Below are 23,848 nucleotides of genomic sequence, written 5' to 3' on the forward strand. Positions count from 1 at the left end.
CTTTTTCCAAATCTACTAAATTTTGTGAGCATTGCAAAATTTCAGGGCGTGAGAAGAGGGAATGCTGGAAGTTACATCCTGAACTTTTTTCCACAAAATGGAAAAAGGACGACAAAGGCAAATGCACAATGACAACAACAATTTTTGATGATCACATTGAACTTGGACAGGTCAAAAAGGCAGATATGAGTTTGTCTTTGATGGCAATGTCGAAGGAGACAACCTCAAATCTGCTGACCGTATCCAACGAGAAAGAGGAGCTATTTACACTACGAATTCAAGTAAAACACGAAATCATTGAAGCAATCGTTGACATCGGTAGTCAAAAGAATTTGATCTCAGCAAGCTTGGTTCAAAAATTAGGACTTGAAACAATTCCACATCTACGACCATACCCACTTGGATGGATACAGAAGGACGTGGAACTCAAGATTGATCGTCAGTGCAAATTCCACTTTGCCATCACTAATCAATACATTGATGAGGTAACTTGTGAAGTGGTACCTTTAGATATTTGCCAAGTGATTTTCGGCAGTCCATATTTGTGGGAGCGAGATGTTATCTACCACCGACGTGCTCAACAGTACCAACTTGAAAAAGATGGGAAGAATTACATTGTCAACAAAGATCGAGCATGCCAAAAGGTGGACTTAGTAACTGCCTACCAGGCAAGAAGAATGATAAATGCTTCTCAAAAGTTTGTCTTAATGATGATCCGACCAGTAGAAAATGAGGTAAAAGCTTCAAGCATAACATTATCATGTAGAGCACTGGATAGCAAGCTGAATGAATTACTTGGCAAGTATACTAATTTGTTTATAGAAGTAGGAGGACTTCCTCCAAAGCGAGCAGTAGAGCATGAAATCCAACTCATCTCCGACTCCACATTACCTAATCTTCGTATGTATCGCAATTTAGTAATGGAGAATGAAGAGATCAAGCGGCAGGTAACTGAATTATTGGACACAGGTGTCATTAAACCAAGCAGCTCTCATTGCGGCTCACCAATTGTGCTTGTGCCGAAGAAAGATGGAGGTTGGTGCATGTGCATAGATTACAGAGCTCTTAACAAAATTACTATCAAGAACTGATACCCTATTCCACGTATTGATGACTTATTGGACCAATTAAAGCATGCTACCATTTTCACCAAGCTCGATTTGAAATCTGGATATCATCAAGTTCAAATTCGCAAAGAGGACACATGGAAGACAACATTTAAAACACGATAAGGATTATTTGAGTGGCTTGTAATGCCATTCGACCTCTGCAATGCCCCGGCAACATTCATGCGACTCATGAATGATGTCCTCCAACCCTTCATTGATAACTTTGTCATCGTATACCTCGACGATATCCTGATTTATAGCTGCTCTTGGGAAGAACTCCTTGTGCATGTACAACAGGTGTTTGGGACCTTGGAAGAACATCAATTGCGCCTAAACTGCAAGAAGTGTGAGTTTGGTAAACAAACCTTAATTTATCTTGGGTTTATAGTAGGTGGTGGCGAATTAAGAGTCGATCCTGCCAAGGTGAAAGTGATCACAGAGTGGCCACGTCCCCGCTCGGTGACAGAAATCCGTAGCTTTATGGGAGCTTGTCAGTATCTTCGAAAGTTTATTCAGAATTCTTCTCTTGTTGCTTCTCCTCTCCATTCATTGACTAAAGCCAATCAAGCCTTTGTCTGGACCAATGAACATGAGGACACGTTCCTCTTGTTAAAGAGAAAGATCAGCGAGGCGCCAGTTCTTGCCTTGCCGGATCTGCAGAAGCCATTTGAGATTGAAGCGGATGCATCAGGATATGCAATGGGCGTTGTTCTAATGCAAGAAGGACGACCTGTGGCATATCACTCAGAGATGTTTCAGGGTGCTACGAAGAATTACCCAATATATGACAAGCTGGCCCTACACCAAGCAGTGAAGCATTGGCGCGTCTATCTCCTTGGTAAAGAGACGGTGGTACACACTGACCATCGACCATTACAATATTTGCAGACACTGGCTTAATTACAGCAAGCTCGACACATGAAGTGGATGACATACCTACAACAATTTCACCTGGTGATCAAGTATAAAAAGGGTAGTCATAACAAGTTGGCAGATATGTTGTCCCGACCACCAGTAACAGCACTTTGTTTATCAGTATTCATGCAAGTGCAGCCAACTTTGCATGAGGAGTATATTGACTGGTATAAGGAGGATCCTGACTTTTAAAAAACATTAGCAGAGGTGAAGTTAGGAAGACCATCTGAGTTCATACTACGTGATGGGCTTTTGTATAAAGGGAAACTCCTAGGCATACCACGAGCTGATGAGAGGGTGAGATACATACGGGAGGCACATACATCAAAGATTGCTGGTCACTTTGGGGTGACAAAGACATTATAAAATTTGATTCGCTATGTTTTTTTGCCATGAATACAACAGGACGTGGCCCGCTTCGTAAGAGGATGTGTGATGTGTAGCACATCTAAACCTGCTAATCGTAAGGTTGGATTATACACCCCACTGCATGTTCCAACACGTCCATGGAAGAGTATCTCTATGGATTTCTTGGGTGGTCTTCCAATGACCCGGCGAGGAAATGACTACCTGTTTGTAGTAGTTGATAAGTTCTAAAAAATGGTGGTACTCATGCCTCGTAAGAAGACGGTCACTGGTGAAGGAGCAGCACGACTCTTCTTTGAAAATGTATGGAAGTTATTTGGCCTCCCTAACTCGATTGTATCTGATCGAGACAACAGATTCTTGAGTAAATTTTGGTGTGCTCTATGGGCAATGATGGACACTAAGCTGAAAAGGAGCACTGCATTCCATCCTCAAAGTGATGGTCAGACTGAAGTGGTTAACAGGATAATTGTTCATCTTCTACGAGGATACAATGCTCGCCGCCCCAAAACCTAGGATGAGAGCATCCCATTTTTGCAGTTCGCCATCAACCACACATTGCACAGCTCAACAAACAAGTCACCATCAGAAGTCTGTTTGGGCTTCTTACCTCAGAGTCCCTTTGATTTGGAGTTCACCATTGAGTCAACCTCACAATTAGAAAAAGGTAAAGGTGACAGGATACGAGCACAGCGATTTGTAGATCAAATCAGGAAAATTCATCACGAAGTGGAGCAGCAGCTGCAAAAGGCTCAACAAAAATACAAGGAGTGCCACGACAGACATCGCATACAGAGTAATTTCAAGAAGGTGACCTTGTTTGGTTGCATTTGGGCAAGGATAGGCTGCGGGGAGAAGGTAAAAAACTCAAGCCAATCTGGTATGGACCCTTCAAAATTATTCACAAGATTAGAGATAATGCATGTCAACTGGAGCTACCAGCTTATATGGAAATGTACTCCGTAGTCAACGTTGAGAAATTAAAGCTCTTTGAGCCATCCATGCTTGATTATGAGCCAAATGGCACTCTACCTACGGTGGAAGATTTGGTGACTGAGCAAGAAGTTATACTAGCTGAAGATACTATCGTGGAGAGAAAAACAATTACCACCCGACGTGGTGTAAGGGAATCCTTTAGGATTGGAAGAAAAGGCCAACGTCCAAGTGGGGCAAAATGGTTCTCAAGAGAAGCTGGACAAGCTCAGTTTCCTCATCTCCAATTCTAGAACCAGCAGGAGCTGGCTCGTCCTAGTAAGGGAAGCCATGATCTGGGACGATCGTTGGTTGACACCTGGATTGGTCATGCAGAAAAAAATAGTCCCACTAAAGAAGATTTTCGGCAGGAGAAGCTGTCAGTTTAGTTAGTATCCCACTTCCCCCATATAGTGGAGAAAGACTAGTTCCATAGGAATTGGTCAACCTGATTTGTAGGACTTGCCCACTATTGTAAACTGGAATATATATATATATATATATATATATATATATATATATATAGGAGTGGAGGGGGGTGTAATCGGGGAGTTATTAGAAGGAAAATAATAAAAACTCTTCTGTTATGCAGTTACATTCTGCTTTAGTATTTTTCCTTCTAGCTATAGTTCATTGAACGACGATGAAAAATAGAGGGGACGCACCCCTTGGGCAGTCCTGGGGCGACTGCATAGTGGTCGCCCTACCACTGCGCCATGACTGAGCAGGGGTAGTAGGCCTCTCTCCCCTTGTTTTTTGCCTATAAATACAAGGGAGAGAAAGTAGCGAAGAAAAAAAAAAGAGACAAAAAAACTGAGAGAGAGAAAGAAAAGAAAAAACAGAGGAAGAAGAGAAGGAAAACAGAAAGAGAAAAGGAAAAAAAAGAGGAATAGAGAGAAAGAAGAGAGGAGCAGAAAAGGGATAGAAAGGAGAGAACCAAGAGAGGAAAAAGAAGTAAAAGAAGAAGAAAAAGAGAAGGAAAACAAAGAGAAAAAAACAGGGGAAGAAACGGTGAGAACCGTCATCGCCGGCACCTCCACTGCCACCAGCAGTTGTGTCCGTCCACCTCCACCGCTGCCAGCAGCACCGTGAGCCACCGTAGGTCAGCCTTCTTCCCTCTCCTTCTCCACCTCCTTCTTCTTCTTCTGCATCTTCCTCTCCACTGTTCACGCTGCATGTGAACAGTGGAGAGGCCCACTGTTTAATGGGCTGGCAGCGCCGGCCCAACCCAAAATGGTGGGCCGGGTCCGACCCAATTCAAAAAAAGTTTTGAAAATTGTATTTTTTTTCGAGTTTTTTTTCTACTAAATTTTGTTTAATATTAGTTTGTATTTTTATACCGTAAAGATACAAATCTGGTATTAAAATACCAGATTTTGGTCAAAACATTGAAAAACTTAAAAAAAAATAATTTATTTTGATGCATACGGCCTAGTCTCTCAAAGCTTAAAAAAATCATATTGTATTGTCATACAACAAAGAAAACTTCAAAAAATATGTTTTAGCATGCATTTCGGCTTTAATAACCAGTTTATTAAAGTCACGAGAATTCGACTTTAACAACCACATTAGCTACTTCCATGTAATCATCAACGAGGCCATCAAACTTCCTAGTTAAAGCAAAGAGAAGATTGCATTTCGATAGTGACGCAGCACCATCAAGGCAAGGCTTTCTTCGTTCTCTGCCTTCGATCAGATCCTCTTTGTATGTTGGTTTAATTGTTTATTAATCATTTTTCAAGTTTCTTGATCCTTTTTTTTCTTATTTTTAATGCATCAAACCTCAACAAGATCCAAATGATGCAAAGAATAGTCAACAACTTACAGCACAACACACTTCACCTCCACTAGTGAAGAAACCACGCATGCCAAGCTTCTCAAATTTGGAGGTGTTGTCACTCTCATTTACCATATTGTTTTATTGCTTAATAAAGGCAGCTAGCCATGTTAGTTTCTCATTGCCTTTGATATGCATTTGGATTACTTTCATAAACATGGCTCGAATACATCATGTTCTTATATTCAACCCGTTCTTTATTTATTTATTTATTGGACTTTTATATCATAGGAAAAAAACAAACTATTTTCTTCAATCTTGCTCATGGTTAGTTATTTACCATACAAATTCTAACAACATAAAAAAATACAGGATCACTAGCTTTCTAAGTTTCGATGCAGAGTATGTACAGATACGCTGATAATTGCTTATACCAATATGCATCATTTTGTTTTAGTACTTCATCGCAATCTTAGAAAATATTTGAAGTTTTAATTTATTTTATTGGAAATTACTTTATTTTTTGGATTGATTTTATATTTGTAATGTAGATATATCCACTGCAATCTTACATGTACTACTATTGTAGCTATTATGCATGGCAGTTACATTACTTTTCTTTTCTTTTGAACCTAGCTATCAACTGTTTATCTGTTTTTTGCAATGTCTTGTATTAGAATATTCACAAATTTAATAGCCGATTGTTATTTCATATTATTTAAAAATTAGCTTGCATTAACGCGCGGATCGCCCATCTAATATGTTTCTATAACTAAATTGTGCAAAAACCACCACCTCCACCACGTCGATGCTTGTAATATTTTATTGATCATGGTCCGTATAAAGACAGAATGTGGAGCCTCGTGCATGTGTGTGGTGGTGAAGAGGGAGGGAAGATCACAAGCTAGCTTGGAATAACAATTAGGAGGAACTGTTGGGTGCGTGATGTATGTCCAAGATATATACATAATTTATTAGATTCATTCATTTTTGGTGTTACTATCTTGATGGATTCACAGTTTTCTCGTACACAATATTTATTGACTTCCGGCGTTTATGAAACCAAAAGCTTGAAATAAAAGCTAACTGCTAAAAACCAGAACATTATCATCCAACGATATCTGGCTTCCCCTTTAATTATAACACACCAAAACCAAAGCAAACCATTTACTAGAAGAAATAAAATTATTACTATGACTTATCGTCAATAGTTTGGCCTTAAATTGATTTAATTTGTTGCTCCTATTTAATTATAGCAGCACTGTACTATATACTAATAGCCAATAATGCAGTTGATTCATGGACGTAGCAATAGTATGTATAAACGACAAGAAATTATTGCTATATATATATATATACTGAAACTATATGTATGATTTGATGATCATCAATCAATATTATTATTGTTAAGGTATAGGCCTTCCATGGTTGAACACCACACATTGTGACCGTGGCCTCGATAGCTGCCCACCGGCACTGGCGGGACACCCCATCAACCCCACAGACGGAACCATGCAGTTATACGTCAAGCATAACGACAACGTATCAGGCAATGCCAGCCCCGCTTCCAACGGAAACCCTGTTATGTAATTATGTTGCAAGTACAGTGTTTTTGTGCTGCCTCCATACACGCTCTTCACGTACTCCTCAGGAACCCTACCCATCAGATGGTTGTTATTCAAGAACAATGTCTCCACCGCAGCCAGAACCGGTGACAATTCACCAGTCAGGAAATTGTGGCTCAGGTCCACGATCGACCCCTCACCGTACATTGATGATGGTGGTGGTGACGGTGATGGGACTCCACCCGATAAATTGTTCCGTTGCAAAAACAAGGAAGAGAGAGTGGGCCTCAGGAGAGAGGAAGGTATGGGCCCACTGAATTGGTTCATGCTTAAGTCGAGAAACTCTAACTCCGATAACGATTGGAGGCCGTTGAGTGGGCCCCCCATCATGTTCTTCGATGCTGACAAGTAACGGATCGTTGACGGCAGCCTTAACGGCAATGTCCCTGTTAATTTGTTGTCTTTCAAATCTAAATGCAGAATCTCTGCTGACACCATTCTTGGCAACTCGCCGGATAACTGGTTTGAAGCCAGAATCATGACTTTCAACTGGGCCAACTCGGTGAAGAGACCTGCCGGGATTGACCCGGTGAGCTGGTTGTAACTCAGATCGAGAGTGTGCAGGTTGGGGAGTGAGGACAATGAACTGGGAATGGGACCTTTTAACCGATTGTTGGTTAATGAGAGGACTCGGAGGTTGCTGAGTCGACCCAGTTGAGGAGGGATTGGGCCGGTGACGATGCCGGGGTAGAGGATGAGTTGGGTTAATTCTGTGAGGTTGGAGAGGGAAGGGGAGAGGAAACCAGCCAGTCGAGGTGTGTTAGAGAGACCAGTGCCGAGTGTGAGGATGGTGACTCGGTTGAGAGAGCAAGTAATGCCAGAGAAGGTGGAGCAGGGATCTGGTGAGGTGAAGTCCCAGGTGGAGAAGAAGTTTGAGCCTGGAATGTCCGTAAGGCTGTCTTTTATGGCTGCTAGAGCCGCGAGATCGTTGAGGCTTATCTTGTTTTGGTTTTGGTGGGAGGGATGGCATGCATTGCCAAGAAGCAGCAGCAGAAACAGGAAGAGAGCGTGAGATTGTGGTTTGGCCATGAAGAGAGAGATATGTTAATGCGAGGGAATGAAAGAAAGAAAAGGAGGCTAGAGGTGGTACTGAAACACCACCGAGGACTATCTTGATGAAAGAAAGGAGAAAAAGTTATGGCGGGTTTGCAGGAAGTTTAGAGATTGCCTTCTCATGAGGGCTCTGATTCAAGAGTCTCAATTAAGAGGACTGCTCATGGAAGCGTGTGCTTATAGGAGTGGAGTAAAAGGGGAAAAAAGGAGGAAAGAGTGAAGGGGGGCGGGTAAGAGGTGTAATAGATTTTGCTGTGATTCAAGACAACTTTTGCAGCTTTTCAACGCAGGGAGAAATTCTCGGTGTAGTGGGGTGGAGGTGATGTGTGAGATTTTAAGGACAGGGATAAGAGGGAGGTATGGGCGTGGGAGTCTATATTTGTGTTCCAAGTTTCACGTTTGGTAACTGGTGGTGACCAGCTTGACAGTTGACCGAGCAGGGGATTGGATCCAATTACCTATTTACAGATGTGCGGGAACAGTTTGCTTAGGGAGTGCGATTTATTAAATATTTTTAGCTTTAAATTATGTGAAAAACAAAAATAAAAATAAAAAATATATTAAACAGTCTAATATTAATCAAAGTGTTTGCGTTGCTCTGTGGTTTTGACGCATCGTAATTTCACATGACGCTGATGTGTACTGTTTTTGTAACCAGAGATTTTCAATCCAGCATAATTCATAACCCTCGTGACGCCATCACTTTTTTAACAAAATAAATATTTTTTATTTTTATTCTTTATTGAGATGTTACCTTTCGTTTTTTTTCTATTTGAAAAAAATATTTCTCCTGGATTATGTTTTTTATTCACAATTATTAGAGTTTTCTAGTTTGTTTTCAATAGTTTTTTTTTTTTGGCAAGTCGAGTTGTAAATGAATAAAAATTAAATATTTAAGTTGTATTTCTATATTTATGACATTTTTTTTTAATCTTTAAGCGTTTTCTCACGCCTTTATTTGCGTTAAATATTGGCAGTCCAAAGATCCTTTGTGATTGTTTTGTTTTACTGTGTAGTGTAAAATAACTATGTTGAAAAAAGTTGCAAGTGTGTAATGCGATGAGGAGATTCTTTTAGGAAAAAAAACATCTAGCAAATAGCGTGTAATTGTTTTTCTCTATGTCATATTGTCATTTAAAATACTAGTGGTGATGGATGAGATTCATAAAAAGATAACTTACACAAGGATCCACAATGAAATAACTCTCATAAAAATTTTGTATTAGAGATCTACAATGTGGTACCCCGTACAAAAATGTTAGGGAACCATAATAGGTGGTTTGTGCAAAAAAAAAAATTTTAATGAAGGATAATTTTTAACTAAAAATTATACTCGAGTACGAGTTTTTTCTAACCTTAAAAGGTTTTTGAAAAGAAAATAGATGCTTTTTTTTTTTATTATGATGCTTTTTTCCTTTTTTTTCTATTTGAAGAGAATATTTTTTTTAGTTTATTTTTTTCTATACGGTATTGTTATTTAATTTTTTTTCTATATAAAGGGTTATAATATTCTTTTGTCAAGTGGAGATGTAGATGAATAAAAATTGAATATTTTGATTGTTTTTTTATATTTAAGGTGTTTTTGATCTTTTAAAGTTTTGACTTGTAATGGTATTGTTTACTTGGCATCGCTAGTGACAGATTTTATCAATTTAATTAACAAAACAGACAAATTTTTATCATATGCTATGTTCTGGTTTTTAGAATTTTTAATGGAAATGTACATACATTGATTTTAGTAGTATAACTAGATTAGTAGTTTGCTGTGGGTCAAACAAGTTTTTTTTCAACATAAAACAAATGCTAAGAAAAGAAAAATTGAGACCGGAATCATTGGTTCATCTCGTAATTTCAATAATATAACTAAAATATACAACAACAATAAATAAATAAGAAAAAAATAACAATGAAAAAAAGTTTAAAAGAACTGGATCTAAGCCATCCCGAAATATTAAACAACTCCATGATAAATGATAAAATTAAAAAAACAACAAAAAAGAAGAAGAACCAAATGTTAAGGGGAAATAAACTGCAGGGGCTGGTCTGATTTTTTTTGTAAGGTGTTAACATAGAATTCAAGGGTGGGTGGGAGAGAGAAAAAAAATATAAATGGTCGTCGACGTCAAACACAATGCGTATTAGTGGTATACGCCGCCCAAGACATCAAGAGCTTTAAGAACTTTCAAACGTTGCGGGGGTTGTCCACATGCGCCATTATTTTTTTTCTAATTATATATAATAAATATAATCTATAACAATAACCCTAAGTACTTTTGGAATTTACAATAAAACCAATGTAAAATATTAAAAAAAAGCTCTCGATTAAGAATTTCATTGGCTGTCTTTAAGGTTATCAATGTAATTATACTATTTTAAAAAGATTAAAAGAAACAAAGAATATTCATCGGTTATAGGCATCAAATTAATTTATTTTAAGGTTAAAGTAATAATTTCAGTGTATAAAAAAAATGAAATTACCAATCTAATTATGTATAATTTATAAGAGATAATTATACCATACTGAAATCTTATTCCCCAATGTCCGCTTCAAATTAAGATTGTTTTGTCCAAGAGCAATTTCGTAATTACATCAATAAAAAGATTCATTCCCAGTAACTTTCGTAGAAGATTTAGTTTTTTCTAATCATATAATTTAATCTCTAAAGAGATATATATATTTTTTCCCTCACCAGCGCATGCATGAAATTGATAGTTACATGCATCCATAACCAAAAACAAGGCAAAGCAAGTTATAACTATTCTTTATATATATATATATATATATAGAGAATATTCCTCATCCGTACTCGGCCCACTTCCTGAAAAGTTTCTTCGTTTCTTTTCCTCTGAAAGAGGTTTTTTAGGAATATTCAAACTTTAAAGTTTTGGTCGTGGTCTCCGTGCTGCCACCTCAAATATCAATCAAAGGAGTAAAAGTGCCATAACTATCCACCTATTCACCTGCTGTATTTTAATGCATTAATTAATTGTAAAGAATGCTCCTGATCATCTCTTAATCCACTCTTTTTCTTGAGAAGGAAATGCTTCTTAATTAAGTGCCTAGCTAAGTAGCTATACCATTTGCATAGCACTAATTAAGATGTGTTTCTGCTTTTCAACCGTCCCTTGCTTTCGTTCTTTCATTAGAGAAATGCTTTCTTAATACATAGCTTCAAGAACGTATATGTACGTACAGTATTTTATTCTAAAAATTAAGAAAACCTGAGAACAATGTTATATTCGTGCACTAATCAATCAGTTCAATGCTGTTCTGTATGCAGAGAGGATCAGTTATATTATATATAAGAGGTGGGCAGTGAGTAATTAATCTGAAAATTACCATCTCAATTGCAGCTTGTAGACAAGAGGACGCCCCCTGCTGATCAACTGAGAGGTTTCTGGGTTTGTAATTAATTAAAAAAATCAAAGGAGACAAAGGGGATTCGGACATAAGTTTCACCACGAAATATTATAATAAATCAACAAAAGATCGAGAAGACAATGGTCTAAACTCCTTAAATTCATTAGGCGGGACTTAATAATTCAAAAATAGATGGCGGGCCATTGGATTCATGTATAAATTATACATGGTTTGTAGCATGTGGGATCGCGCGGAGGAGAAAGAAAAAGGAGGTGGCCTGGCAGCACATGGAAGAGAGGAGTGGTGGGCATACAAAAATGTTTGCCACACATGCATGCAAAATGGTTGGCCAAAGGTAGATATAAGGGTATATGAGCAATGGTGGGAGTTGTATGCGCATGCGCAGGTTAATAATATATAGGACAAGAAGACAATTGAGATTTGCTTATATTTCAAGGCAAATAGGCAGTGCCTGTGGATCTGTGCATGCACTACCAAGTACTAGTGTGTGAAATACTCCTACAGAGATGGATTGCGTTGCGTGATGTTACAGACATACAGTTGGGAAGATTCCCCCCGGCCTCCTGCTGTTCCTTAACTAGAATTAATGGCGGAAAGATGAAAATTACTGCTACTGTCTATTAATTGACGATGAGTGGACTGGTAGAGAGTCTTCATAGTTCATACTCCTCCCCTCGCATGCATGCCTGCCTGTACGCTTCTTTTCTTCTGTTCATCAAATAAAATAGTCAATAGTCCTCCTGATCCGATCATCCTTGTTATTAATTACTGTATAGTATATCGAGAATCTCTCTTTTTTTGTCCGAGAATTATACAGTACTACTCGGTTTATACCAACGAAGTATACAGTACTACTAGATGGACCCATGACGTGTGTGGATCCATAAATGTCCCTCACGTCATGGCCTCGTCCCTCGTGGCTCTATGTTCATCATCATCAACGCTTTCTTGATCTCCTCTCTCTACTGCGGTGCCAAGAGCAGCGAAGTTTTGGACCAATGAAATAAACGGAGCAACTTTTGCTTCAGCTCAGTGGTGGTCCTGCTGCTGCTACCGCCTTCAGTTGATGTTCATGGAAAGCACACCGGGCCGCGTGTTTTCTCTTAGTACAGTACGATACAATACGGGAGCAAAGGCCCAAGATGAAAATAACAAGACATATTCAAAACAGGCAAGGCCTAACCCCCTCTTAACACCAAACGGCCCCTAAACCCAATTGAAAGCACACTAGGCCGCGTGTTTTCTCTTAGTACAGTACGATACAATACGGGAGCAAAGGCCCAACATGAAAATAACAAGACATATTCAAAACAGGCAAGGCCTACCCCCCTCTTAACACCAAACGGCCCCTAAACCCAATTATTGAACAAGCAGGGATTACTTTTTAAATTGGAAAGATAAGGCATTAATAATGTTGCGTGGAAGGTCCAAGAATCATCCACGTGTAAACAAGAAGACTAAAGCGTGAATCTAACGCCCGCCCCCTTTGGAGGAGAGGAGAGGAGAGGAGAGTACACTAGTGCGTGTGTTGGTTGAAATTTCCAAGGCCGAATCTTTTTTATTTTATTTTCGAAAAAAAAAAAAAAAAAGGGGAAGAAGAATTCTAGTGTAGTAGTGTCGTTTGTAAGCAGTCCTTTCCTGAAAGTTTGTAACTCTTAACGACACGACCTGTCCCTGCCTATCTCACCGCTTCTTTGCTTTGCTTGCCTGCCTTCCCTTCCTTTTATTCTCAGATTCTCTATACTCTCATCTTTGCTTAATTATTGGTGTTATCATCATTGAAATTGAAACATTCTCTCTTTGTCTCTGCCTATCGTCACTGCTGCGACCTGCAACTCCTAATTACAGGTGCTTTCAAATCCCTTTCCTCCTTCATTTCGTCTGCATGTTCTTCTTCTTCTTCTTTTTTACGATGTATAGATCCCTAAGCTTCAGTTTTTGTTCAATTCTTTTTTTTTCTCTCTCTCTCTCAATTATAATAGTAGTAGCAACACTTCTGATATGGATTTAACCGAGAATCTCTCTTTTTTTGTCTTGATTTTTAAGTTTAATTAATGGGTAAATTAACCCGATTTAGCTCTAAGCGAGTAAACCGATAGAAGAATTTGTTTTTTGCGAAAATCGTCAATTATATCTTTTAATGCGATTAGGTTAGGTTATGCAAATGCAAATCTGAGGCGAGAAAGCTTTCTCTATGTACTACAAATTAGCTAGTTAGTTGCCGCTTTTTCAGAGTGTATTTCTGATTAGTAATTGATCAATAATTATAATTTTTTTTTTTTGATATTCTGGTTATAACTGGTTGTTATGCTTCAAAATAACACTTTTAATGTTTTACTCAATACAAAGATTGTGGTGCTCTTTGATTGCACACTGCATCATATGTTTGATTGGTGCGAAAACACAACTTCATAATTAACTGCGGTTTCTAACAATTGTAATGTGCAAATTTGATGGATGGTTAGGTGACGGTTTCTTGCACACCGCATATGCATGCGGTTTTCTAGTTTTTGATTGTGTAAAAGTGAATCAGTTATGCACAAGGATAATAACAACACCGGTGCACCATCAACGCCTATTGCTAGGCTCCGGCATCGCAAGCGTTCCAGTGAGGTTTGTTGCTCCAAGTTTGATATATTTTTGTTTATTTAGAGGACTGCTTATAAACAACATAGATGTGCTGGATAGCTAGAGTGGTTTCCTTTAAAAAAAATGAAAAACATGGATTTCTATAATGAATCTTCTGTTTGGTCTCTTAGGCTGTTGGAGACGCTAGTAAAGAAAATGGTGGCCGTTTACTTGTTAATGATCAGAACAAATACAAGTCAATGTGGATCCGTGCTCAATCCACAATTTGGATGATTGGGAGCTTTGCGTTTGTTGTCTATATGGGACATCTCTATATCACTGCCATGGTGGTTGTCATCCAAATCTATATGGCAAAAGAGCTCTTCAATTTACTTAGGAAAGCAAATGAAGAAAGGCAACTTCCAGGATTTAGACTATTAAATTGGTAGGCAGACTAAATTTTATTTTCAAGTTAAAAATTGCGTTTTTTTATGCTGTTATTTTCTCATGATTAAGCTGCATTACAATCCTAGTTCACTTTTAGATGCTATCTATTACATGTCTCACATAGGTTTGCCTGTTTCTCCTTTTCCTGTGTCAGGCACTTCTTCTTCACTGCTATGCTATTTGTGTATGGTCGCATACTCAATCAACGTCTTTACAACACTGTAACCTCAGGGAAATTCTTGTATCAGCTAGTGATCAGCCTAATCAAGTATCACATGGCTATCTGCTATTCCTTGTACATTGCAGGTTTGTCATATATGTTACGTTTGTGCTTTATGTAAGAGCCTATTCCTGGCATTGCAAATTTGTTCCCTCTGCAGCGGCAGTTTGTTCTTGGCATTCTTCTGGCATTGATATTATAACTTGTAAAATCAACTCAGGTTTTATGTGGTTCATTCTTACACTGAAGAAGAAGATGTACAAGTATCAATTCGGCCAGTATGCTTGGACACATATGATTCTAATTGTGGTGTTTACACAGTCATCTTTCACTGTAGCCAATATTTTTGAAGGAATTTTCTGGTAATTTTTAAACTCTGACTGGAAGAGCTTTTTTAGCTTCCTCATTTGGTTATATTGGCATGCATCTTGTTTCCATTTTGTGGCATGATCCCTGTCACTTTATTCTCCCAATGTCCGATGAAATCCTTTCCAACTTATTTTAACAATGCCTGGCTTTTCCATTGCTCATTTGAATGAGTTTGGAACTCCTGTTTGCTGAATACCCAGAGGGCAGAATTATGGAATCCTTTCAGAACTAAAATCCAATTGTTTCATGTCCTAGGGCGGGAAAAGAAGGGATAAAGAGCTATATGGTAATCCTTGTTACTAAGTTCAATGACACATATAAAGGACAATGAATGCCTGATACTAAACGAAAACCTTGTCCATGGAAAAGTTGTATTAGTCAATGAGAGCATGTGGATTATGGCGTCATGAAGTCATCTGCTGCTATTTTGTCCTTTCATTTTTCATGTTTAGTTTCATATTTGTTTTTTGTGGTGCAAAAATCTTCTTTCTTATGTGTGTTTAAAAAGCTTAGTTTTCAAACATATGGTAAACACTAATGACAATCCACAGTTGCCAATTTAAGCATATTTGTGTACCATTTGATCTCATATGCTATTCTTTATCTTATGTTACTGATTGCTTTTTGATTTTGTTCAAAATTTGTCTGCCTCGTGTTATCGATTTTTTGGTGCTCATGCCTGGATTTTCTTTGTGCAATGTAGGTTTCTTCTTCCAGCAACCCTTATTGTCATCAATGACATTTTTGCTTATATATGTGGTTTCTTCTTTGGAAAAACCCCTCTGATCAAGTTATCTCCAAAGAAAACTTGGGAGGGATTCATTGGAGCATCTATCACAACTATGATCTCTGCATTTGTGGTGAGTATGGTTTCGCCTTCCTTTTTGCTGGACAACTTTTTGGGAATAAAATTAATTCTAATCACATTTTTCTGTGAGGATATACAAGAGTTATAGATGGATGTGGCTATGCTCACTGCATCATCTTGTGCTTTTATTTTATCTGAACTATGTGAGGGTTGCAACCATCGTAGTCACATATGACTCCTTTAGTTATGCTTATTCTGTTTATTTCAAATCTGGAGCTTTCCCAATTTTTATTCAGGTGATTTTATGATGTCCATAATTTGTATCTCAAAGTTTACCAGGTTTATTGACATTTTTCTATTGTATTGATTTTTGAATGCATTAAATAAATATAAAATCAGCAAAAAAAATTGAAAAAGAAAAAATTCCAGCGGTAAATAAATAAAATATTAGCAAAAAAAACTAATAAGTTTTATTGTTTGAACCTTTTTTTTTCGAATTTTTAGTCAATTTTTATTTTTCAAAAATTGTAATAACAGAAATCTGACACTGTGTCCCACCCTCCCTTTAAAAGTCAAAATTAATGGACAAATGCTGCCTAATGGATCAAACCTCAGGCATCCAATTGCCCATATTGTAACCTCAAGGCTGCCTTTGTCAGAAATTTGTCATTAAATCAAGCGTGCTACAATAAATGATGCGTTTAATTGTAAATAGAAGAGACCATTCCTTATTGCTATTTTTAACTAACAATTATTGGGGAAATGATCACGTTTTATTTTTTAGTTTCTTTTTGCTGTTAGAATTGTCATGGCCATGCTCATCACCTCATAAGTATTCTTGGACTCTTAACTGATTCTATGGTTGTTTATGCAGCTTGCAAACATCATGGGGCGTTTTCAGTGGCAAACATGTCCAAGGAAGGTAAATTGTTTTGACCAAATGTAAGTTATTACTGCATAATAGCCTAATAGGTGCGTTGTTCACTGTAAAAGAAACTTGTGGCTTTGCAGGATTTATCAACTGGTTGGCTGCAATGTGATCCTGGGCCTTTGTTTAAGCCAGAGTATTTCACTCTACCTGGATGGATTCCTCAATGGGTGAGTAAGCTGACATTCAATTAGGCCTCAGATAGTTTTGAGCTATGGACTTATCACACACCAGAGGCAATCAACCTCAAAAATATTGATCCATTCTTGGTACAGCTTGAACCGTGTTGAACTTGGGCCTTGAATAGGAATGCATCTAGCATCTTATTTGTTCTGACCAAAACGTTTTACATGTTATCTTGTTATTGTGTTTTTCTTTCTGAAAATTGATGCGATTACCTTGTCCTAGAGCCTTAGATCTGTTACCTGATAATTCCTCCACTATAAACCGGCACCACTAATTTAGCTATCAACGGTTTTGAATGCTAATTTTGTTCATCCATTTCAGCATATCAAAAGCAGTTCCAGGAAGAAATTTGGAAGTTACTGCACTTTGTTTATGTATATAACATGTTCTTGTTCTTATTTAGTTCCCCTGGAAGGAGATCTCCATTCTACCTGTTCAATGGCACGCACTATGTCTTGGTTTGTTTGCATCAATAATAGCACCTTTCGGAGGCTTTTTTGCAAGTGGCTTTAAAAGAGCTTTTAAAGTAAAGGTGTGCTCTTCTTCTTTTTGGCTCCAGAATTGAGGGGGGAAATGATGTTGCGATGTGTGACAGGCATTGCAGATGTTTATATAATCTTCTAACTTGTTATCTTTCATTTGCAACAGGATTTTGGCGATAGTATTCCTGGTCATGGAGGGATTACAGATAGAATGGATTGCCAGGTAAGATATAATGAAGTTTGAATTGTTTATACAAATGGTAGTTTGTTTATCTGGGAGCTCTTCTCACCTTCCATGTTACACTCATTGAACAATTGACTGGCAATGCCCGAAAAACAACATTATGTGCATTTTACTACCCTCTCAGTGATTACAAGTGATTGTCACATGATGTATATTAGTTTGCTTGCTGCATAATTGTAGCAGCTTTAACAACATATAAATGGCTACTGATTCTATGGAGCCATGCATCCATGTACATCGTCTTCATATTTAAAAATCATTTGATCTGATAATAAATGGAAAAATCATTTGATCTGATAATATATGGATATACTCACGGGATATGATTACTTGGAACCTTGATTTAGACCAAAACTTGTACTTTTGCCATAAACAGAGAGATACTAAATAGCAGAGATCACTTCTCAACCAAGAACTACAAAATTCAAGGTGTTGTAAGTTTATTGAAGAGTAGATGCCTGTTCTCTACTTTTTGTTTATCTATCGAGGCAGATTTGAAAATAAAACATGTAAATCAATAGAGTGTACTTCAAGTTCAGTGTTGGTGTGCCATACATGCCACAGCCACACATGTTTTCTTATCTGATTAATTTGATACTTTGGTATAGATGGTGATGGCCGTGTTTGCATACATCTATCATCAATCATTTGTTGTGCCTCAAAGCGTCTCTGTTGATATGCTCATGGAACAGGTGAACTTTTAAAAGTTGTTCATATTATTGGTTCATATTTCTATATATGTTCTTGTAGATCAATGAATATCTGTGTGCACTGTGTTACTGTTTTGTAGATACTGAGAAGCCTCCCATACGAGGAGCAGTATACTCTGTACACGAGGCTTGGGGAATTGATCCAAGGAAGGCCGACTTGACATCCTTAGATTTGCATAGTCTGCATCCATAGCATGCTTTAACTCCTGCCAGCATGTTTCGTACAAGGTGACCTTGCACTGAAAGGAAGAAATGTTTGTACATGGTGTCATCTTTCCTATTTCCGGTGGACACATTCTTTAGGACATGCACTCTGTATAGTTTTAGCAGATTATTATGCAGTAACACTTAGGGATGGCAACGGATATTAACGGGTCGAGTTTTCACTGTATTCATACTCTATTCATTACTTATCGGGTAAGAATTTTAGATATTTAATACCTGATAGGGTATCTTTTTTGGGTATTCATTGCTCGAGTACTATTTATTATTCCTTATAAAATAAAATAATATATATTTAAAAAATATAAATAATCATGCATGTATATGTATGTAAATAATATCTATATTATATCCATTCATTTGGGCTGGTTTAGACAGTATTTATAGGGGGTTTGTGTAAAATTGTCATCGCCGGAAACACAATGAAATGTATTGGTGCTGTTGCTTCTTCTCAGCGTTACAGACAACTCCGACTTTTCTACCAGGACGAAGGAAGTGCTGATAGTGTTTTGAGGCAGCATTCATACAAGCCTAGAGATACGACTTTGTTGAAGTCAATTTTACAGTGCTCCATGAATCTGTTAACGCACTTCAAATGAAGTTAAGAAAATTGCAAATGTCCATCACATCTTGGATGCCCGATGAGCTGATGATGTTAATGCGAGTTGTGTCTTTTCAGAACATCCTTAAAAATATGAACAGACCTTGATTTCACATCGTATGATTTTTCACTCTTTTGCATTTAGATGACTACCAATGAGTAGTCGGAAAGCATATTTTCTGTTGCCTTTGGCACTCCAAGACTAAAGCTGACAGTATGCGTCGTGAGGACAGCACAATCTCACCATCCACACCACCGTCTTCATTACCCAAGTGTAGAGCTAAACATTATAATGATAAGAACAACAAAGAAAATATAAGAAGACGCAAAGCCTTCATAATCTTCAGCATTTTTGTTAGTTGAAACATGATTGTCTTCTATGCATCACCACCCAAAATTAACGATAATATTGAGTGCCTTGTGTCAGCAGCAGACTATTTATTTGATTGATAAAGCATGCATGCCGTCCTCCCGCTTTTCAGCTGAAATATTGAGGTATTGCCTTCTTCGTACTCCAAGGCAAACAAAGGAAGCAGAAAAAATCACCCGTTTTCCTTCAATGGAAAACAGCTCTAACCGAGCTCACTATCAAAACTCTCATCGCCAACCACCTCAGTAATGCCGCCATAGGAGAACTTACTTGGAAGGAAAAAGGATCACATAGGAAGAATGATCAGGGTGACTAATGACTAAGTTCGCAACTTTCCAATCAGAAACGAGTCAAGTCCCTCAAAAGGAACGGGCAAAGTCAAGACTCTTTTAACCAAAATTCATGATTTCTCACGAGTTCAAAACAAATTCATCACAGTATTGTAGGTTTCTAGGACAGAAAAGGAAGCTATCAAAACCCAAACAATCTAACCTGAAACTTCCAGCAAAGCATACAAGTATTGTACATATTCTACTCAAACAAGAAAGATTTTCATGTTTGATTTTTATCCACCAGGTCCGTTTTGTTGAACACAATAGTGAATGATCCTTGCTTTCTTGTCTGCCAAAACTCCCAAGTGCCTCAAACAATGAGCAAAGACTAATAATTTCATTGTTTCACTTCTTTCATTGAGCCTTCGGTTTCTCAATCTTCACATATGGAAGAACGCCCATAAAATGGACCACTTTGGGGGACCATCCCCGTTGCTGGGCACGGCAGAACATCAAGAATGTGTTTGCAAAGTATGAATTAAAACCCATAAAGACATGCCACAAAGCATGACCCTGTGGGTTTATGGGCCAACTTGATATCTCCTTGCAGAAAATACGATCAAAAAGCCAACACAAAGTACCAATGAGAAGGGTGGCCACATACATCTTTGCAAGCCGCTTAGCAGAGACATCCTGTGTATAAATGTAGTACTTGTACATTCGAGGGATGCAGAGGATGCAGAGGATCGCATAATGCACCTTGAAGCCAATTCCAAAACGCACCACTGAATGGACAGCAGCAAAAACAGCACCATACAGAAAGAGGAAGGTCGGCATTGTACTGCGATAATGCCAATCCGGTGAGTGGAGGATGTACATATATAGGAGCATTTCCCATACCATGGGGGTTTCATCACTCTGTTGTTGCCTGGAAATAAATTTCAACCATCATCTTCATGCGTGAATCTCAACAATAAAAAACATTCATGGAAGTTCAGTATACTCACTTCATATAGGTAAGCCTAAAAAAGTAGAGAGAGAGAGAGAGAGAGAGAGAGATCTTGTTAATTGAGGGGTGTCATTTCTAAGTGCCAGTGGATTGTATTTCGACAAGAATACGAATGTATTGCACTAAGCCTGCAGCAATGGTGGATGTAGAAGAAAATACATCATGAAGCTGAGCCCTTTATCTTTTCAGGCATGCAAACTCTTTTAACCAGACATGTATACTATTGAGAAAGCTATCTGTTGGATGACTGCCAAATGCTTCCATGTGGACTTGAGGCTGAAGCAAAAACAGATCTTTCCAACTACTCTCTTTCGCTCCCTGAAGTCAATTCCTAATATGAACCCTGTGCCACTCTATTCATGTATGTAACTCATGTAAAAAGGATGATCAGATTTTCACACATCCCGAAAAATTCCCTTATCTGCCATTCCTAATCATGTACCTTTTTGGGCATTGAGCCATCCAACATCATCAATGCCTTTAAATGAGAGAGGGTGGGATAGGAGTTGACTCCAGGATATAGAAAATAACACAAACATGGAATCTAAATCAACTTTTTGAAGAAAAAAGATATCATCTTTTCTAATAACCGCTGAAAGAAAGCAGCGATGCAATTTTGAATTTCCTTGCCTTCAGAGGGCAGAATAAGAAGTTTGCACTGTGATGTAACACAAACATTTCTCACAGGATAAGTCATACAAAAGTTCACAACCATTATGGCTCCACGAGCTCAGCCTATTTAAATGTTTTCTCCACAACCTATGCACCAGCAACCCTACTTATGTATACAAATGATAATCACTCACATCAATCTTTTTAGAGCACACCATATATACAGAACCAGGAAGGAGCCTATCCCAAATGAAAGGCAAGAGCAATGGTTCAAACTGCATCTAATGACCATCTACCGATGATGATGATGATTTGTGATAAGGACAATTTATTTGTGACTTGAACACAAAAAAGTAGTAACGGAGCTGCCCGATAAAGACCGCATTGCCAATGTAAACCAACAGAAAATTCAAACTAAAGGATTTTTATTTAGTTGGGAAATTCAGAATAAATTATCACAACTGCCAGCATATGATGCATTCTATTCAAATTTTCATTCATCAAGCTATCAGGTGTTCTACCAGCATACATGAGAGAACTATCCATAGATAAAAAATTGTTGAATAAGAGATCATCGGTGAAAAAAAAACAGAGAGTAATGCTTACACATGTTGCAAAGTGGCGTGGAAAATCATGCTTCCAATAGCAAGTATCATGTTAGATATGTGGAGAACACTAAATCTCTTCTCAAACCGCTGCCTCAATGCGTTTATAAGGCCAATGAGTGCCAAAAGAATGCATGGTATATTAGAAAGGGTGTTGTAGAATTCGGCAATATAAGAAGAATATGCATAATTCTTCTCACAGCACTCGGTTGTAGACGTGACAGGACCCCAGAAGCTCGATATTCCTCCCTCAGCCATTCTCGCTGAAGTATGCTTAAACTTTGAAAAGATTGGACAAATTCTCTAATCTCAGTAGGGTGTAAATAGAATAGATCAAGTGTCTGCAGATTCAGCAACCCAAAAATCCAGTTAGACAACGTAACAATGGAGAAGATTATTCATGAAAAAATCGAGAGCACGGCCGAACAATCGCGGGTTTTTCTTTTTCGTTTTGTTCATGTAAAAAATTCATTTAATTTGCGCTCCAAATGTGAAAAAGCGTGCATCTTTGCCGTGCAAAGGTGAAGAAAACAGGCAGGAGCTCAGGGCTCGTAGTAATATACAAACAGGAAGAGATGAGATAGAACTGGGGTTGAGCCCAACTCCAATGATGATCAAATCTAGTAAATAAATAATCAAGATTTAAGAAAAACAACGATAAGATCCAATCCAACCCATCCCTCGTAATTTACTTTTAACAAGAATGAATGAATCAAGCAAGCAAGATTTACCTTGAGATAGTTGAAATAAAAAGAGAGAGAATATGGTGATGAAATTGATTGTCTGTGGTGGGCTTAAGAATACATGTCTCCGTCTCCGTCTCCGTCTCTGTCTGAAATGAAAGCTAACAGACAAATAACTTAATTAATTAATAATCTGGCGAAGAAAGCAGGGCAGGGAAGAGGAGGAGGAAGGTAGGAGAGGAGAGGAGATTCTGTTTTCGGCATTTCGAGAGGCGAGGCAAGGTAGCAGCTGCAGCACGCACGATCCAAAGAACCAGAGAAGCATTAAACTCTTTCCTCTTTTTTAATTTAGCGAGGCTACTTTTGACTTTTTCTCGATTGCTTTCGTCGTCGTTGTCTACGCGTTCGCTCTTCCCTCTATGTTCTGCGAGTCAAAAATCAAAAGTGGCCTCTCTCTCTCTCTTGATGCTGATGCTTTAGTCGGCAAGTTCCCGGGCCTCCATATCATGCAGCATCCCATTTAACACCCCAGCTCAAGCCCATTTAATTTAACACCCCAGCACAAGCCCATTTAAAACCCCAGCTCAAGCCCATTTAACACTTCTCTGCCTGCCCTAACACCTTGGGTCAGAATTTACCATTAAATTAAGGTGAAGTCACCAAGCATTAAAATTGAAGCCGACAGCTCTTTTCTTTTCTTTTCTTTTCTATTTAATGTTTTTTTAAACCAAATATATTTTTAAATCGCATCTAAATATACGTACATATGCAAAATAATAGGTGAGGAGAGTCTCCCGTAAAAAGGTTTTGTTGTGTGACAAACTAACTAACTATGAGAAGCATGTATGTATGTAGGTAGGAATATATATATATATATATATATATATATATATATATATATATATATATGATGGAAAGTAAATGACTTTAGGAAACCTTAATTAGTTGGCTCAATATTGAATGTAGAGAGGAAGGGAGTGTGTGTGTGGAGATTAGATTCATTGAACTTGGACATACGTGTGTGTGTGTGTGTGTGTAGACATCCTAAGAACACTTGAGTACTTGTCTTGTCAGAAGAGCAGTACCGCGGCTATTTTCCACGTCCAAGAATATATATAGGAAATTAAGGAAAAGCATGGCTGGAAAATATGTATCCTCGATCTTGACATTCATAATTTACTTATTACAATTGCTCAGCTGCAGTACTTAGTAGTCCGATCCTTGACTACTCGAGCATTATTGGTCATGCATACATGCATGCATGCATATCACTGATCAACCCATGCACCTCTAATCTCTGACATTCTCGTTAA

At 38.0% G+C, this 23,848-nt stretch overlaps 3 protein-coding genes across 4 annotated transcripts; 1 reads left to right on the forward strand and 2 right to left on the reverse strand.

The window, feature by feature from the left end:
- Nucleotides 1-6,243: 6,243 nt before the first annotated feature.
- Nucleotides 6,244-8,315, reverse strand: LOC18097313 (receptor protein-tyrosine kinase CEPR1). Its single transcript, XM_006383761.3, has one exon. It carries the CDS (start codon nucleotides 7,791-7,793, stop codon nucleotides 6,546-6,548), a length of 1,248 nt encoding a protein of 415 aa, XP_006383823.1. The 5' UTR covers nucleotides 7,794-8,315; the 3' UTR covers nucleotides 6,244-6,545.
- Nucleotides 8,316-12,785: 4,470 nt separating this feature from the next.
- On the forward strand, nucleotides 12,786-18,630 carry LOC18097314 (phosphatidate cytidylyltransferase 2). 2 transcript variants are annotated; one of them, XM_024598683.2, is made up of 12 exons: nucleotides 12,786-13,047; nucleotides 13,733-13,812; nucleotides 13,959-14,212; nucleotides 14,369-14,520; nucleotides 14,655-14,796; nucleotides 15,507-15,663; nucleotides 16,486-16,533; nucleotides 16,623-16,709; nucleotides 17,129-17,257; nucleotides 17,374-17,430; nucleotides 18,060-18,143; nucleotides 18,242-18,630. In XM_024598683.2, exons 2-12 carry the CDS (start codon nucleotides 13,735-13,737, stop codon nucleotides 18,320-18,322), a joined length of 1,269 nt encoding a protein of 422 aa, XP_024454451.2. In that variant the 5' UTR covers nucleotides 12,786-13,047; nucleotides 13,733-13,734; the 3' UTR covers nucleotides 18,323-18,630. The 2 variants fall into 2 exon arrangements, with proteins under 2 accessions (XP_024454451.2, XP_006383824.2); XM_006383762.3 differs by having other exon boundaries at nucleotides 12,795-13,047; nucleotides 13,665-13,812.
- A 1,111-nt stretch (nucleotides 18,631-19,741) lies between these two features.
- LOC18097315 (alkaline ceramidase) lies at nucleotides 19,742-22,983 on the reverse strand. Its single transcript, XM_006383763.3, has 3 exons — nucleotides 22,584-22,983; nucleotides 21,854-22,193; nucleotides 19,742-20,554 (listed from the first exon to the last, which is right to left on the reverse strand). The coding sequence occupies exons 2-3, from the start codon at nucleotides 22,108-22,110 to the stop codon at nucleotides 20,041-20,043; spliced, it is 771 nt and encodes a 256-aa protein (XP_006383825.1). The 5' UTR covers nucleotides 22,111-22,193; nucleotides 22,584-22,983; the 3' UTR covers nucleotides 19,742-20,040.
- Between the last annotated feature and the right edge of the window lie 865 nt (nucleotides 22,984-23,848).

This window comes from Populus trichocarpa, chromosome 4 (assembly GCF_000002775.5).
Source record: "Populus trichocarpa isolate Nisqually-1 chromosome 4, P.trichocarpa_v4.1, whole genome shotgun sequence".
Lineage (NCBI taxonomy): Eukaryota > Viridiplantae > Streptophyta > Magnoliopsida > Malpighiales > Salicaceae > Populus > Populus trichocarpa.